The sequence below is a fragment of the Sardina pilchardus genome, chromosome 1, assembly GCF_963854185.1.
Source record: "Sardina pilchardus chromosome 1, fSarPil1.1, whole genome shotgun sequence".
NCBI classification, from domain to species: Eukaryota; Metazoa; Chordata; class Actinopteri; order Clupeiformes; family Clupeidae; genus Sardina; species Sardina pilchardus.
In genome coordinates this window covers 29,661,108-29,678,607 of record NC_084994.1, presented here as the reverse complement: position 1 = coordinate 29,678,607, position 17,500 = coordinate 29,661,108, and the positions used below count along the sequence as shown (strand labels likewise).

Sequence of the window (17,500 nt, the reverse complement as noted above, 5' to 3'; positions counted from 1 at the left end):
CCATGTCTCGAAAACCATCTGGCGACGCATCGCCTCAAGTGAGACGACAATAACCTGTGGAAAGCACGGCCAGTTGTTGGCCAACTTGACACATCTCTGCTCCGGCGTCAAAAGCAAAGTGAAGCATCTCTCTGTATCGCCATAGCGACACAATGTTGACTCAAACGACCAAAAGGCAGAATCGCATGAAAGAAAACACCATCTGTAAACATCACAGCGTGTCTACGACTAGGTATCCCACCATAGCGGTAAGGTCACAGAAAGCAGACATCGCTTCGCATTTCATAACATAACCTCTACGCTATACTGATCATCCAAAACATTTGCGTACTCGATTTGGACGGCAATTATCTCACGTTTCATATACTCTTGCTGTTTCAGTTCCACGTAACAGTTTATAAGGCAGACTGGCAGCCCATAGATTTGCCCTCTGAATACCACAACTCAACCGCCAGCAGCAGAGGCGAGGAGAGCGGCACGGCCACGCCTGTTTCCATCAATTCCACTGTACCGTTACACCGTTATATTAGCTACCGCTGCTTCTACTGCCCGTAGATGCACCTCAAACAAATCAAAACAACCGGGGTTTCTCCACATGAAAATGTTGTGAGCTACCAAGGTAGTGGTCTTCAAAACACACAATTCTAACAAGAAACCAAACACCCCTTCGCTGTGTAAAAAAGCGCATTTGTCTGCCTTTGGAAGATAGACTATCTCGCTTCCAAGGGCTGCACTGACGCAGAATAGGAGTTGTCTCCTCAATTTCTGCTACCTACGCGTCTCCATCACCACACACACGACTGTAGTTAGGACGCAACGGCCGCGGTGTCTATGGATGAACCATTTATCGTGTTCCGGCGATACTCAAAACCCCATTCGCTTGCAAATAACAAAGCGTTTTCGGACATAAAAACACTAATCCGAGAGGAAAAAAACATAACATCTGATTCCACTTACCGATCAAAGAATAAGCAATGAACTTCACCGCGTTTAGGAGTCCGCGACGGGCACACGAGAGGCTGGCCAAGGCAGCACTGGGAGTGACTAGTGGAATCCGCACTGCCTTTCTGTTCCCTCCGTCGACACCCTCTCCGCCACTGCACTGATTCAAATGGGCGGAGATAGTCGAGTCGACCGACCCTCAGACCAGAACTGCTGCACCCTTCCCATAGATGCGAGAACAGACGACGCAAAACTATGTAGATAGTAGACTACAGGGCTCATAATTAATGTGCAGTATTGTTATGCATTTTAGTGCACAGTGTCGACAACGAGGCGCATGGTAGTTCTGTATGTTTTGGGGATAAGTAAATAAATAAATATATATTTTTGATACCATAACAGTTTTTACGCAGTGGCTAGGCCCATGCTCTAAAGGGGAACATGAAATATCACTGTGTATTTTCGAAAACTGAAGTCAGTCTGAAACCGACTTGGGCTGCAATGTGAAGATTTAGACATTGTTTGGATCCACTTCTAAGAACTAACTCTCTTAAACAGTTGAGTTCAAGTAGTGTATCCTAATTCAATTGAATGAATTGAGAGACTTTCACGTACAATAGTTTTTAATAATACAATCGCAAGCACAGACCATAATGATCATAGTCAGTGAAGCAGGCAGCCATTGAATGTATGACACATGAAAGGATGGGTACATAAGACAACACCTTTAAAGAATCAAACATCTCCCCGCCCCCTACTCCATTAAAAAAAGGTGGTCGACCTGACCCATCAATTTAAGATACACCCCCCCCCCCCCCCTCCCTAGTTGGCACAGAGACGGCCAGGCCATAAACAGCTGACTGGCATGGAGCGTTGACCATAAATACTGCATGGCAGCTTATATATAATGCATTGCGGCAACACACAGGGGGGGCAAATGGACTTCCTGCTGGGCAGGGCTGGTTACAGTGAACGCCCTGCCCCAGCCTAGCCCAGCCCAGCCCAGCCCCGCCTGGCCTGGTCAAAGACAATAACACACACCCCCCAATTATGGAGGGAGTTGCTTTTGATGCGCTGAGGGTGTTTTTTTCACAGTCTCTGTGCGCTCTGTTTACTAATTGGTCACACTTCATTATCTTCATGTGCGGTTACAGCGTGAAAGGGAACTCCGGCCTCATTGCTGTGGGTCACAGAGTGCTGTTAGGGTAGGGGGAAATGTGTTGAGCGAAAAGACCTTTCTATGTGCATGTCAAATGTGGTTTAACATTGTGACACACACACACGGCTGGGGATAATGCAGATTCATTGTAGGCTTTTGAGTGTAGTTTGTGTGTTCATTTAGGTGTTTTTGTGTCTGTAATGGTGTCTTTACAATAATGGCATTTGCTACACAAAGCAAAGTGTTTATCTTCATGCATAAATGTTTATGCAATGGGAAGATCGAAACAGACAAAAGTATATATTTAAGTATTTAAAGTATGTAAAAGTTACTCATTGAGGCCAGACAGCCAAAGCATGCTGTGTATTGTTATTTACATGGTATGGCTATATGAGTTTTTCTTTCATATTCACATAACATGATTTCTGATCAACAAATAACAGCACACATTGATCGGATCTAGATAACCATGTATACCCATTATACATTGATTTGGCAAAATTTCTTCAGCTATGAGGTTAATACATGGGGCCAGTTAATATGGCATTAATGGGTAATTCTTCAACTACGGGACTTTTTGGCTAGGCATTTTTCAGAAAATTCAACATCTTTCAATATTTTTTTTTTCATAGTTTGTTTCTTTTAACTTGCATAAAACACTGTCCTGCGGCTTACACACAATGCGGCTAATACACAATGACTGTGAGACAGATGATCAGTCAACGCTGTCACACGCTATATATGCGTGTTTTTTTTTCATATTCATAGAACACGATTTCTGATCAACAAATATCATCGCACATTTATCGGCTGTAGATAACCTCGTGCCCATGTCAGTAAGACAGGTGATCAGTCAACGCTGAGACATAGTTGTCAAGACACGACTGTGTTCTGTCCTGGTTTGGCACCTCTTTTGAGGGCTGCCAGAGACGAGTGCTTAAGTTAATGGTTCTCCGAGAGAGAGCTTGTGATGCCCAGCACGATCTGGACAGGAAGTAAATATTGACCAATCAGCAAAGTAGAGCCCTCACTTGGGGAATAATGTAGGGGTCAAGCTGCTGGAGAGGGCTCTCCCGTGAAACTCCATACGAATGACTTTGTTTGTGTCTATTTACCTCTACGGTTTTATTGGTGAACTTCCCTATTGCTGATTTTGGGTGGCCTTTCTGTTTAATACAATTGTTATTACAAATCTCTACTTTTTTTTGGGTGGAATTACACATATGTCCCTTTGATGTGTTTGACCCTCTTGGGCTCAAAGTAGCTAGACATAATAGCGACCCTTCTTGGGCTCAACGTGGTTATACATATAATGATGAATGTAGGCTCTGACTGCTGGAGAGAGGAAACACCCTAAGTCCAGTGAAATTGTACGGAAATGACTTACAGGGGAGCTACACCAGGCGCGTAACTGAAGCGGTCCGTTTGCGAAGCATATGCTGCAACCATTTATAATCACTATAATCAATTGAAGTAGCTACACCAGATGCGACAGTGGCGCGTACATTCGAGAAAAAATGACCAGTCTCCTTAAATGGATTGTTACGCCACGCGAACGGAACGCTTCGGTTACGCGCCTGGTGTAGCTCCCCTGTTAGTCGCTCGTTTGGGGCCTGGAGTCTTCTATCACCACCCCAAGGTTTTAGTGGAGTCCCCCCATGGGCCAACTCAAATAAACAGATTGAGGAGCAGAAACAGATTTGAGGCTGGTTTATTCCAGAGAGCCCTTCAGGTGCTGAGATGAGATACGAGGATGTGCGCTGTTGTTACAGTAAAACCTGACTGTGACAGGAGCAGCAGAGCAGGCATGATGCAATGTAGTGCGGGTGGAGAGGTGTGATAGCTGCATGTGTGTGTGTGTGTGTGTGTGTGTATGTGTGTGTCTGTGTGTGTGTGTATGTGTGTGTGTCTGTGTGTCTGTGTGTGTGTGTGTGTGGGGTACATGTCTCTCAACTCAACTTTGTGCAGCGCATGTGTATCTGTGTATGTGCATGTGTGTGTGTGTGTGCGTGTGCGTGTGCGTGTGCGTGTGCGTGTGCGTGTGCGTGTGCGTGCATCTGTGTGTGTATGTGTGCGTCTGCGTGTGTGTGTGTATGTGTGCGTCTGTGTGTGTGTGTGTGTTTGTGTGTCTGTGTGTGTGCGTGTGTGCGTGTGTGCGTGTGTGTGTGTGTATGCGTGTACGTGCAGTAGCCTGTCCTCCTACAGCTGGCTTCTTCTCTCTCGCCCAGTCTCAGCCCGAGCGAGCTCCACCCTCAGGGGCCCGGGGCCCTCCGTGACCCCCCCGCCCCGTCCCCACGCACCGGCCTCCACCCTCCGAGTTGAGCTGGGCTGATGAAGATGAAGAGGTGGAGGTGGAGGAGGAGGAAGAGGGGGAGAGGTGCTGGCCGGACGGATCTTTGACGTTGGTGTCTTCAGGGCCCGGTTTGGCACACGGGGCGCTGGACGGTGGTACCTGGCCCTGCGGTCTGGTCAGCTCGGTCCAGACGAAGGTTCCGTGTCGCTGGAGAAACAAAAAAGAAGACAACACGACAGACAACGAGAGGGGGGATGAGGTGAGATCGAGGCAAAGGAAGTCGGGATAAGACTAATTATTTTACAGACCCAATCACAACTAGAAAAAGCCCTCAGAGAGCGCAGACCTCCGCCAAGCGAAAACAAACATAACTGCCTTCTGGATCAAGGCGATCAATCGTTTCTTCCTTGGGTCATTTCAGACCTTTCCTGAAAATGTCATCGAAATCCATCCGTAACTTTTATGAGTTATCTCGCGAACAGACAAACAAACAGGCAGACAAACAAACAAACAAACAAACAAACAAACAAACCCGATGAAAGCATAACCTCCTTGGCGGAGGTAATGAAAGGAAAGCTAAGCTAAGCTAAGCTAAGCTAAGCTAAGCCATTTCTAATAAAAATGAAGCTCTGGAAAGGAACGGAGGCACGGAGAGAACAAAGAATGAAAAAAAAGAAAATAAAAGAGGGGTGCAGAAGAAAAGGCAAAAAAAGAGAGGAGTGTAGGAGTGTCCAGATGAGAGAGGGGCCAGTACAGTGGGCGTTGGTGTGCAGCTGTGAGTTGATCTCACCGCTCGAGCGTCCATTGGGACTGAGAGAGAGAGAGAGGCCTAACAGTATACTACTCACACCCATGCCTGAGTTGGAGTGGGTGTAGATTACTACTGCATAGTTAAGATAGGGATGTCATGGACGTTTCGTACACATGTGTACAGTATGTGGTTGTGTGGAGTGTGTGATTGGTTGCATGTTTCGTACACATGTGTACAGTATGTAGTTGTGTGGAGTGTGTGATTGGTTGGATGTTTCGTACACATGTGTACAGTATGTAGTTGTGTGGAGTGTGTGATTGGTTGGATGTTTCGTACACATGTGTACAGTATGTAGTTGTGTGGAGTGTGTACAGAATGTTTCGTACACACGTGTACAGTATGTAGTTGTGTGGAGTGTGTGAATGGTTGCATGGTAGTGAAGAGTTTGAGAGTGATGTCTATCTACGCAGATGTGTCTAGGTGGGTACTTAGAGCAAGCACAGCTGTTTATGTGGATGTGGATATTTTGTGGATTGGGCCTATGTGTTGGTTGTGTGTGTGTGTGTGTGTGTGTCTGTGTGTGTGTGTGTGTGTGTGTGTGTGTTTCAAAGAGAACATACATGCATGGTTGTGTGTGTGGGTGTGTGTGTGTGTGTGTGTGTGTGTGTGTGTGTGTGTGTGTGTGACAACACTTATGACTATGTTTGCGCTTGTGCGCTTGTATGTGTGTGTCTGTGTGTGTATAACATTAATGAGTATGTTTGTGCTTGTACGCAATGTGTGTGTGTGTGTGTGTGTGTGTGTGTGTGTGTGTGTGTGTGTGTGTGTGTGTGACAACATTTATGAGCTTGCGTGTTTGTGTGAATGACAACATTGATCAGTATGTCTGCGCCTGTACGTGTGTGTGTTCCTCTTGCGTTGTCTGTGCGAGGTGCACGGAGACGACGACAAGCAACAGACGCTGCGTCATGGCAACCCTTCAGTCGGTACATGCGGGGATTGGTTGCCGGGCGTCCTCAGCAGGACGTCGCCTTATCAACCGCGGCGGCGCGGCAGGGGGAAAAAAAGACCCTCTTTTGTTGCCGTCCCCGAGTGAGACTCACACACACACACACACGCACACACACACACACACACACAGCCCACACCGTCTGGATGGCAGCATGCACTGCACTCCGAGCACAATCCCCCTGACGCAAACGCTGAGATGTGATAGGGGGGAAACACGCAGTCTTCTGATGCCAGAGTGGGTAGATTTTAGAATGCAGATATTAGATACTAAACAAGATGACAAAGCACTCCAAGACATCACAGAACTAGTACAATTGCATTGAAGTAGATTAGAAATAAAGCACGTTGCAGAAATAGTCAAAATACATTGAAATAGAATAAAAATATGGCATATCTCAGAAATAATAAAAAATAAAATTAAAAAAGCATCTAATTAATTTGCTGTTTTAATAGGTAGAAGGGACACTCATGATAAGGGTAGTAGTAATAACAGCCACGGTGCTTTATACTGAACTACTGTACGCTGTAGGACACGGTAATAAGCAGCTTTTCTGACGATGTCACCTGTAACTTCTTGACGAGGAATAATAGACATTTCATTATTCCTCGTTATTAGGTTACAGGTTAAGTGATTATTGATTTGCTGATATAACTAATCACAGGATCATCATCGGATGTTTAATCAGCTTGATGTTTACCAGACACTAGCTAGTGTTGACCCAGGTAAAAAAAAAAACTATTGAAAATATACTTTTTCAGAGTGTAATAAGTACAGTGTGTACTTTTTTCGTCAAATCCAAGTATATTTAAGTATATTAAAGTATGTATTAAGTTCATCGTAATACAAACTTAACTATACTTCAAGTGTATAGGGTATGCTAAATTGGAACAACTATTTTCAAACTTCAAGTGCACTGAAGTACACTAATTAAAATGAGCAATTAAGCATACTTACAGTACAATTACATTGTATGACCATTCTAATAGAAATACACTTAAAAAATAATTGGAGCTCAACTTACAGTTGAGTTTAAGTACATTTTGTACATACTGTTATCATACTAATTATTACTATAAAGTATGTTAATTTAGTATGCCTCTTCAATATTTCAAGTGATCTACAAATGCACTTCCGTACTATATTTAGTGCATTTAAAGTGTCCCACTATGACAATGATAACATATTTCAAGTGAAGTTCAATTACAAGCTAAACATCATAGACACATACTTTCAGTGCAATATTATTATATTTTATTGTAGAAAAGAACTGTCTTTGAAGTATATTTTATCTGTACTTTAATTCTCATATTGTTATACTTTGGCATAAATGTCGATATTATACTGTTAGTGTATTACATTACAATTAATTTCAAGTGCATTACAATAGATTACAAATCTCATTTTATTACAATAAAATTACAAAAATACATAATTCAAGCAAAGGATATATAATGCTACTAACACAATAACAGGAACATAACTACACATCACCATTCACATTTATTGAATATTACAACACGCAAATGCAGCAAAGTCCTAGCCTGGGTTTTCCCATACTGCCTTGCGCGGTGATTTCAATCCCGCTGCTAAGCCAGTCTGGAAACTAACGCCCAAATGTTCGCCTGATGTTGGCGAACCAATCACAGAACATCCGAGAAGTTTCCGTTGCCTTCTTGCGTCTACATTCGACGCCAAAGGATTTACGGCAGCCCTTAGCGTTGCATACGAACGAGTTGGGTGAGCTATGCGCATTTGATAGACATCCGTGGCGCCCAATGAACGGATCTGGGCATTTTTTCAAATACGAGAAAATGAACGTCTGGTTGCCAGACCACGTCTCATTTGAGAAGTGGTAGGCGTTAGCCAGGCTAGCAAAGTCCCTGAATTTGCATGAATTGATGAACGTGCAAGATCACAAAATCATGGAGGGCCTGCACAATGCTAATGAGGGATCGGTTCAAGGTCCTTCAGTCATAATACCATGTCTTCACTGCAAGTGTCACTGCTAGTGCATGGTGAGTCGCTTTGGCTGGAGGAAATAGATGAATCTGCCATGTTGTTTATGACCGCTTTCAGTGATGACACCAGTCCTGGCAGCTCTAAAACAAGGATGCAATATAAAAAGGGTCAGTATCACATTATGATACAAAGAATAAGTATCACATTGTGTCAGAGAATAGAACATATACAGCGAGGATAAGTATTTGAACCCATGCTAAAGTTGACTAAAAAATTAGGAAATATCCAACCTTTAAGGACACCAATTGTCTTTGTGAATGAAATGTATAGTAAATAAATAAATGTTCTTCCTTAAAATACAGGGGTCCTAAGTATTTGCACCCATATGTTAAATTCCCATAGAGGCAGGAAGATTTCTATCTTTAAAATCCACTTATTTCATGGATCCAGTATACTAGGCATCCTGATAAAGTATCCTCAGCCTTTGGAATTAAAATAGCCCCACATCACATACCCTTCACCATACCTAGAGACTGGTATGATGTTTTTTTTCCAGTTAGCCTAAAACCAGCTAATAACTGAAAAAAACCCACCATGCCAATCTCTAGGTATGGTGAAGGGTATGTGATGATGAGGAGCTATTTTAATTTCGTACGTCACGGTTGAGGTCAGGACTGTGTGCAGGCTAGTCAAGTTCATACACACCAAACTATATCATTCACGTCTTTATGGACCTTGCTTTGCACACTGATGCACAGTCATGTTGGAACAGTAAGAGATTTTGGACAATTCCATGCTCCAAACTTTGTGGGAACAGTTTTGGGAATTGCCCCTTTCTGTTCCAACATGACTGTGCACCAGTGCACAACGCTAGGTCCGCAAAGACATGGATGACAGAGTTTAGTGTTGACTGGCCTGCACAGTCCTGACCTCAACCCAATAGAACACCTTTGGAATGAATTAGAGCAGAGACTGAGAGCCTCCTCATCCAACATCAATGTACAACCTCACAAATGCGCTTCTGGATGAATGGTCAAAAATGCTATAGCTGCAAAGGGTGGACCAACATCATATTAAACTCTATGAATTAAGAATGGGATGTCTATTGACATCACTATACTTTTGGCAATATAGTGTACGCCGATGCAAGCTCTGTAGTGCTTCATCAATGAAAAATACTGTCCGTCTCCACGACTTCTTTGATGCATTTTCATGCAGAAAGAGAGTCTGAGGTCCATTTTCACCGAAGTTACACTGTTTTTTGGGATATTAATTTACACTTACCAGGTATTCCTTTGAGTTTCTCAGGGCCTTCAAGTACACAACAAGTGCTTGCAGGTGGCAAACTCTCAACGAGCCAATGATAGGATTCTGCAAAACAGGGAAATATAACAGAACACTACTTTACTTACACTTACAAATTAAGCATCTTAATGTTTACTATGCCTTTACTGTGCAATCCCCCAATGTTAACTTGGAGATTTGGGTATTGGGATGCAATGCCTGTTTACTGCTCCATGGATAGAGGAGTTTCAAAAGACTCTCAATACATTGGAAATGCATTATAAGATGTATGTAACGCTCATGACTTAGAGAGAGGTGGGGCATGTGACAATGTATGTTTAATCACATGTAGAGGTTCATATAATGCATTTCCAATGTATTGAGAGATTTTTTGGAACACATTGATCTTCAATGCAAATCTATTCATGGGGTAGAAACAGGTAGTGCATCCCAAAAATGTAAATGTTAACATTCAAATTCGTCATGTCAGCATGGTCAAAAATGTTTCGTTGACAGGTGCATGTTACGGCCCTGTAGCTCATGGCCTAATATTGGTTTTCAAAGTGGGAGGCACAAAACAACTTCTCACTAACCCGATCAATGGCAGCCATGATCTCCTTAATCTTATGTCCTGTTTCTCCTCCCTTCCTATGGCACTCAGCAGACAGCCTGGAACTTGGACTTCAGTTGCACAATGCGTGTGAAATTCTGCAAATCTTGAGACAGAAAGAATGTACAAAACAACCCAGCATTTGTAGAAAGAATTACAATTAGCATACAGAAAACATTGATCTAAGTATGATATTTGCTTCAGTGACTATGAAGAGCATCCCATGCTTATAATAAACAGGGACAATGAGAATATGCACATAGGTATGGGTGTCTACCGCAAAAGTAACCATGAGCTAACCTGTAATGCTCCTGTAAGAGAGACCTCAATGACGCTGATGTCATGCACTCTGCACTGCCACGTCTGTGGAGAAAGTATATCAAACTCAACAAATTTACAACATGTAAAACTATAATAATATCAGATTACTGAAACCTTTTAGAATTTGAATTAAAAGTTGGGAAGAAAACATTTGATTACATTGAGGCTTGTTTGTGATTAACAAATCACTCAAACATTTAGAGTAGGCAGCCTCTACCATGATCATGAAAAACTTACTTGCTTTACTCGTTTAATATAGAGGTCGAATGAGAGCCAGTAGCCTACAATAATGCTGATCACATCATACAAAAATAATGGCAAGTCTAATGTTTGTGTAACTTGTCCTTCAAAGATAGTCTGCACGTGATTAACGTTACAGAGAGACTAGGCAAGATGGTGTAGTTTACTACACAAACATTTAAATAATTCAAATGTTTCTGGACGAACTTTAGTGTCTGTAACAATGCAAATTGTTCATGACACACAAGGACAATTTGGTAACACAGACTGGCCTGCACCTACGTTTAAACATTAAACTTTTCAGATAATAATCTAACTATTAGTATTCTAAGCCTAACACATAAACATAGGCTGGGTTTGTGCGGGGCTAGCGGCTATCTTATGTTAGCCGTTAACTGCTAACATGAAACAGTAAACACATGAAGTCGTCCTGACCTGGTCACATCCATGAACATTCAATTGTGTTTTATGAAACAATCCCATCAAGGCATAACCACCCCTATTTTCGGCAGGGAGTGAAACTGGGAAACATGATACAATTCTAACGTTAGCCTGAGATGATTAGCTGCTAGCTACTTAGCCGCCCACATGAGATTCAGCAGATCTCATGTGGGCGGCTAAGTAGCTAGCAGCTAATCATCTCAGGCTAACGTTAGCATTGTATCATGTTTCCCAGCTTTGTTGTCATGCTAAACTCCCTAAAATTACCCCGAACTCAAAATAAGAACACTGTGTGAATAGCAAATACATACCTTACAATCCACGAGTCAGGAGAAGAGGCAGACCTGCTACAGCCAGATATCCTGAAATAATGCTTCTACGGCGACCATAGAGTGACATATTTCCTCCAAACACGAATGCATTTCGCATAACTGACTTTATTTCACCTAGAAACCTAATTTTATTGTGTAAATCCTACGAAAAAGGATTCATTAAGATGAGCAATAGTGAGATTTAATTTTTTTGATAGTGAGTACTGAGATTCTGATACTGAATTGACATGTAAATACAATATCTGTAAAAATAATTAGGCTACTGTTCTTAAAGTGACTTTTCTGTCAATCAAGTGTTTATTAATACATGGTGGTGATAGTGTAGACTTATGTATTACCTCACCAAGATGTGGAGCCAAATGAAAAAAATATTATTTGTACAAAATAAACTTACTTCGTCCACACTGCAACATTTAATCACATTACTCTTTCAGAAATCAGCCTAACAATGTAAAAACACTTTCCATTAGTAGACTACAGTAAATTGATACATTACCACCAATTAGTTGAAATCAAATGTACACTTTCAAAAATTATACTAACTCTGTATTACAAATAAGTGCATTAAATTATCACTATATTTTTTTTATAATATAACATATTTTGTGAAAGTATTCCGATATACCACTAAAAATGCAGTTATTTTAGAGTGTACTATGCAAAGTGTACAGAAGTAACACTTCTAATAAAGTGAGATGATAGTACACTTTAAAAAAGTATGCTAACAGTTTATTTGCAGAAATGATACTTTCCATAAGTACACTAAATTGCCACTCAAAGTATGTCAAATTTAATACACTTAAAACAATGGTACTTCTATCAAATTTAAAATACACTAACAACAAAGTACACTTTCACAAAGTGCAATCAAAAGAGAATTTGATTACTGTGAAATTAGTATACTTTCTTTTTGGACTCAGAAGTTTAACTTAATTACACATATTTTTAAGTATACTTTACAAAGTATACATTAAATACACTTTGAATAAAGCACAAAAACTAAGAAGCATACTTGTTTTCTACTTCATGAACTTTAACCATATTGCTAATACACTTAAGTATACTACTTTTTTACCTGGGGACAGAGTTAATGGTATCCGCATTGAGGGGATAACTGGATAATTACTGTGCATACTTGAGCGATAATTAACGACGGAAAATTATGAACTCAATAGCTAATAATACGTATCCGGCTCTGATAGGATGCTGATATGACACGCACGCACGGGCACACACACACATACACACACACACACACACACATAAACACACACACACACACACACACACACACATAAAAACACACACACACACACACACACACACCAAGGCCAGAGAGTGTGTATGGGACGGGAGGATGTGGAAAGAGTGAGGGTGGGCAGGCAGGCAGGCAGGCAGGCCAGGGGTGGGAGAGGAAAGAAGCAGGAAACACAGAGTCATGGAAATCAGAAATCAAGCAGGATGGAACGAGGCCTGTCCAGTTCCACAACACAACAAGAGGCCACGCTGCAGCATTCTTATGGTGGTCCAGTCATGAGGAAGGGCAGTGCTTCTGTGTTACATTGACTATATGCATGACATGTATATTATATGCACATATGGCATGAATGCCTGCTTGAATTTGTACTTGTGTGTGTGTCGTGTGTCGTGTGTCGTGTGTCGTGTGTAGTAGCGAACTATATGCGCTTGTGTGTATGCATGTGTGTATCTACATAACCACATCCATCCATCCATCCACCCATCCATCCATCCATCCATCCATCCATCCACCCATCCATCCATCCATCCATCCATCCATCCATCCATCCATCCATCCATCCATCCATCCATCTGTCTGGTAGGACCCTACCTCCCTACCTCCCTACGAGTATATCTGTGTGCTTGGATCTGTGTAGTAACATGATGGCTGTCTCTCTTACCCCTCCTTGGTACGGCTGGTTGTGCAGCTTTCTGGAGTCGTACTGGTGAGTGAATGACATGTGCTCCAGTAAGGTCTTGGGTTGCCCCAGCGGTTCCAGTGTTGGGACTAGAGAGAGACACACACAGGAAACACACTGTGCTATCAAACCACTGCACCGATCCCTCCATGTTTTGTTGTTACACTACATACAACTACTCAAGCACTACTGCTGAATATACATTAACTTTACATTAGAAGCTCTTAATGTGCTTCTGGGGACTAAAAGCTGTGTGAGAGATACTGATGGAGGATAATGCAGTTATTTATAATTTAAATATCTCTCTCTCTCTCTCTCACACACACACACACACACACACACACACACACACATACACACACACACACACACACAAGCACAAAGACACAGACTAGTGTGGGCGGGGAAACAGTATTTCCATACAGACATACGGACTAGACACATTCCATGACACATTCACAGCCAGAGTGGGGAACAGAGGGAGAGCCAATAGAGAAAGAGAGAGAGAGAGAGAAATAGAGAGAGGGAGAGAGATAAGAGAGAGAAATAGAGAGAGAGAGAGAGAGGGAGAGAGAGAGAGAAATAGAGAGAGGGGGAGAGAGGGAGAGAGAGACAGGGAGAGTGAAAAGAGAGAGAAAGAGAGAGAGAGGGAGAGAGAGAAAGAGAGAGAGGGAGAGAGATAAGAGAGAGAGAGGGAGAGAGATAAGAGAGAGAAAGAGAGAGAGGGAGAGAGAGAAATAGAGAGAAAGAGAGAGAGGGAGAGTGATAAGAGAGAGACAGGGAGAGTGAAAAGAGAGAAACAGAGAGAGAGAGAGGGAGAGAGTGATGAGAGAGGGAGAGCGATAAAAGAGAGAAAAAAGAGAGGGACAGGGAGAATTCTAAGAGAGAAAGGGAGAGGCTTACTAATGGCGGAGGCAAAGGCTCTGCCTCGTTCATCGTTGGCCCGAGTGACCGGGGAAGGTGTGGTGGCCTGGTAGTCGGTCCTCTGGGTGGTGTCCACACTGTACAGGGCCTTGGGCCTTTCACCGTCCACACTCACAGTGGCCCACCATTTAAACTAATAATTATAAACATATTAGCCTACAACGTATACTGGATAAATTATATAAGAAATATAAAGATGTGATATACAACCCCCCCCAAAAATGCAAATAGAAATAGAATGTGGCAACTTGCATTATCTCAAAATGGACACAGACAACATCAAATGCTGAAGATTACACATTTGATTCTTTTGAAAAAAAAAATATGCTAATTTTGAATTTGACACCAGCAACTTTGCAAAGTTTTTTAAAAAAAAGTTGGGACAGGGTCAACAAAATGCTGGAAAAGCATGTAATGACAAATGTCACAACTGATTAGGCTAACTGGCATCATGGTTGAGTATAGATCAATAGAGCATCACAGAAAAGGAGTCTCAGAAGCTAGTCATCAGTCTGTGTGAACTTGATGATGAAACAATAAAAAATGCTTCCTAACATGAACTCTGCACATAGTTTGAGTAAGAGTCCAGGTGCTAAAATGGCCTGTCTGAAATCCAGACCTGGAATCATGGATGAAAAACGTGACTATAAAGACCCCAGACTGTTTAATTTTCAAAACACTAAAGCAACTGGTTTTTGATATGTTATCTTTGTTATTTTGCAGCGAAATATGAATTTATACGACTTGTAGATGACCCCATTCTATTTTTATTTGCATTTTACAACCTTTTCCTGTGTTGGGATTGTAAGAAGGCTCATGCCAAAGATTCATGATTTGGCTTCTATTTGTACTTCCACTCCAATCCTCTCTGCTTATGTTATCCATCCATCTATCTACTGTATCTATCTGTCTGTCTGTCTGTCTGTCTGTCGACATGCTAGCGTGCTAGCGAACACTGAAAACACCTGTTCGTCCTTTGCGTTGTCCGTCTCCATGTGAACAACAGGTGCGTTCAGGAATCTGACGTTGGTTCGGATGAACTTGGCATTGTATGGCTGCGGTGTATTGTGCGTCTGAAGAAGCTGGCTCTCTTCAGCCGATCGTGTGGCATATTTGTGGTCATGGTAAACCTTATCAGGTGGAATTCTGTCGGGTACGTTCTCGTCGAATATCCTGAAAGTGTTGGGGCTGCAACAGACGGAAAACATTTGTTCTCTGCCATCCTGCTGCTTAAGCACCACTTACGCAATCGTTGGTCTAAGTAATTGAACAAACGAACTGGCCAGATATCCAACAGATTGGCCTAGGATATAGTTTTGAAAATGACCGGATATCTGAGATATCATTAATCGCATTAACCTAATGATTGAGCTCAATTTCCATGACGCATCTATGATTATACTCACTGGAAGCCGTTATGCACCTTCTTTTTGCGGGGTAAACATATCTCCGCGCCTTGGTGCATGGCTGCAGCAGGGATCAAAGTGAAGTCGCCTACTGTAGTTTTGCATTCGTGAAACTTTTGTCTAGGTCTCTATTGACATGTTGCCATGCAACATCAGTTGACAAACACTTCATTCCAATTTCGTCACAACTTCACCCACTGCTTGAATGAATTCACATCCGTTTGTCAAGAACAGCTTGTGCGCATTCATAACAACAGCGCTGGGTTTGGTGAAAATAAAAAAGAGGCCTTTAATCTCTACATGTTTTAAATCAAGTCCACTAAGTAAATAAGATGATGAATTAATACTTTTGCCTTACTTAAAACTTGAAACTTAATTTTCATAACACTGGTTTAAGGCACGAACACTGACACTTCCCAGCCGTGCTCCGGCTGCTCTGCCGTCTTCTCCTCTCGCCAGCCACATCTGTCTCCTTTGATCTCCTGGGCCATTTTCTCCTGGACTAACGCGTAACTCAATTACGGGACATCAGGGCAATAATGACACACACACACACACACACACACACACACGCACGCACGCACGCACGCACGCACGCACGCACGCACGCACACACACACACACACACACACACACACAATGAAAAGTGTCATGGCAACAGCAACAGCACAATTACACATTGGACATGCATTCTGTGACAGAATTTAAACTGACATTGCATCATTTTCCTTCATTTTCAATGTAATGTCTGTTCCGCGAGATCATTCAGAAGCCAGAGATGATTATTTTTTTTTTTTCTGGGATGGCTCTGAATGTCTGACCTCTGGTTTCCGTTGACTGCGCGTCATCGGAAGAGCTTCTACTGAGGCCGAGCTATTTGGGAAATGAAAAATAAAGACCCATGTAATGCTTGCCACAGACACTGTGTGGCTGCAACCACATCTCTCCGCCATCTATACCGGCCCTGGCATATGGCACTTTGCCATCTATAGCCTACTGGCCCTGGCATATGGTACTTTGACATCTGCTCCGGATTAAGGTCGGGTGATGCCCAACAGATCACGGGCACATGACAATGGGGTGTTGTGTTCCCATTATGATACCAGATTGTTTTGGGAAAACTCACTTATCTCCCCTCTTTGTGATGCAGATGGACGTTCACTTGTGGCACAGTATCTGCTGGCAGGTTCTTTTTCCTTTTTTTTTTCAAGGTCCAATAATAGTTTGTAGTGGTGACATGCACATCAATAAGCAAGCACACAGGTCGTAGAGAGCACTTACTCCATTTAATGTGGTAGCTACATGTACCATGTACAGTATGTACCTTGGCATTTAGGTAATTATCGGTATATATTATAATTTTTTAATACATTTATAAGAAAAAAATGCTCTACTGTGTTCTACTGCTCAATCAACTGTTTTGGAAGTGGAATATCCAACTAAACCAGCTGTTTGGAATGTTCCATCAATATGTTTGACTGCCCATCTGAGATATGGTTATTGTGTAAGATGTAAGGGCACTTCTCCCATCAGTCTGCTCCTCCATATCCCCAGTCACAGACAGGTGTGTCAGGAGTGTGGGTGAGCTCACCTCACGTGGAGCGTCACTCTGCATCGCAGCCACCACTTCAGACTGAATTCATTCTAAACTAGAGTCCAGAGGAAAGTAAGAGTATATACCGCTAGTAAAATATATTGTCTAAAAATGCTGATTTTGATACAGATTTTTGTTTTTGTTTGTTATCACGGATAACTATTGTAAATGCAGTGGTAGAACTCCAATTTCTATATACAAATACTGTATATAAAATCAAAATGGAATTATATACACTTATATGCATTGAAACAAATAGTAAATTAATTGATTCTTTAGTAAATATAACATATAT

General features: G+C 42.1%; 1 protein-coding gene and 1 long non-coding RNA gene across 2 annotated transcripts; both read right to left on the bottom strand.

Annotated features, from left to right (window-relative positions):
* Window positions 1-3,796: 3,796 nt before the first annotated feature.
* On the bottom strand, window positions 3,797-15,708 carry LOC134087750 (uncharacterized protein C2orf73 homolog). The gene is made up of 5 exons (XM_062541459.1): window positions 15,612-15,708; window positions 15,171-15,393; window positions 14,185-14,338; window positions 13,264-13,370; window positions 3,797-4,601 (listed from the first exon to the last, which is right to left on the bottom strand). The coding sequence occupies exons 1-5, from the start codon at window positions 15,668-15,670 to the stop codon at window positions 4,332-4,334; spliced, it is 813 nt and encodes a 270-aa protein (XP_062397443.1). The 5' UTR covers window positions 15,671-15,708; the 3' UTR covers window positions 3,797-4,331.
* LOC134087989 (uncharacterized) lies at window positions 8,016-10,101 on the bottom strand. Its single transcript, XR_009939875.1, has 3 exons — window positions 9,994-10,101; window positions 9,401-9,487; window positions 8,016-8,256 (listed from the first exon to the last, which is right to left on the bottom strand). It is a non-coding gene; the product is annotated as an uncharacterized LOC134087989 (long non-coding RNA).
* Window positions 15,709-17,500: the final 1,792 nt, after the last annotated feature.

Bases quoted from the DNA above. Each gene is read 5' to 3' on its own strand.
- LOC134087750 (XM_062541459.1), bottom strand. From the start codon at position 15,670: ATGCACCAAGGCGCGGAGATATGTTTACCCCGCAAAAAGAAGGTGCAT. The intron at 15,394-15,611 runs GTGAGTATAATC...CGTCTGTTGCAG, and splicing joins AAGGTGCATAACGGCTTCCA to CCCCAACACTTTCAGGATAT. The intron at 13,371-14,184 runs GTAAGCCTCTCC...GTCTCTCTCTAG, and splicing joins AGCCTTTGCCTCCGCCATTA to TCCCAACACTGGAACCGCTG.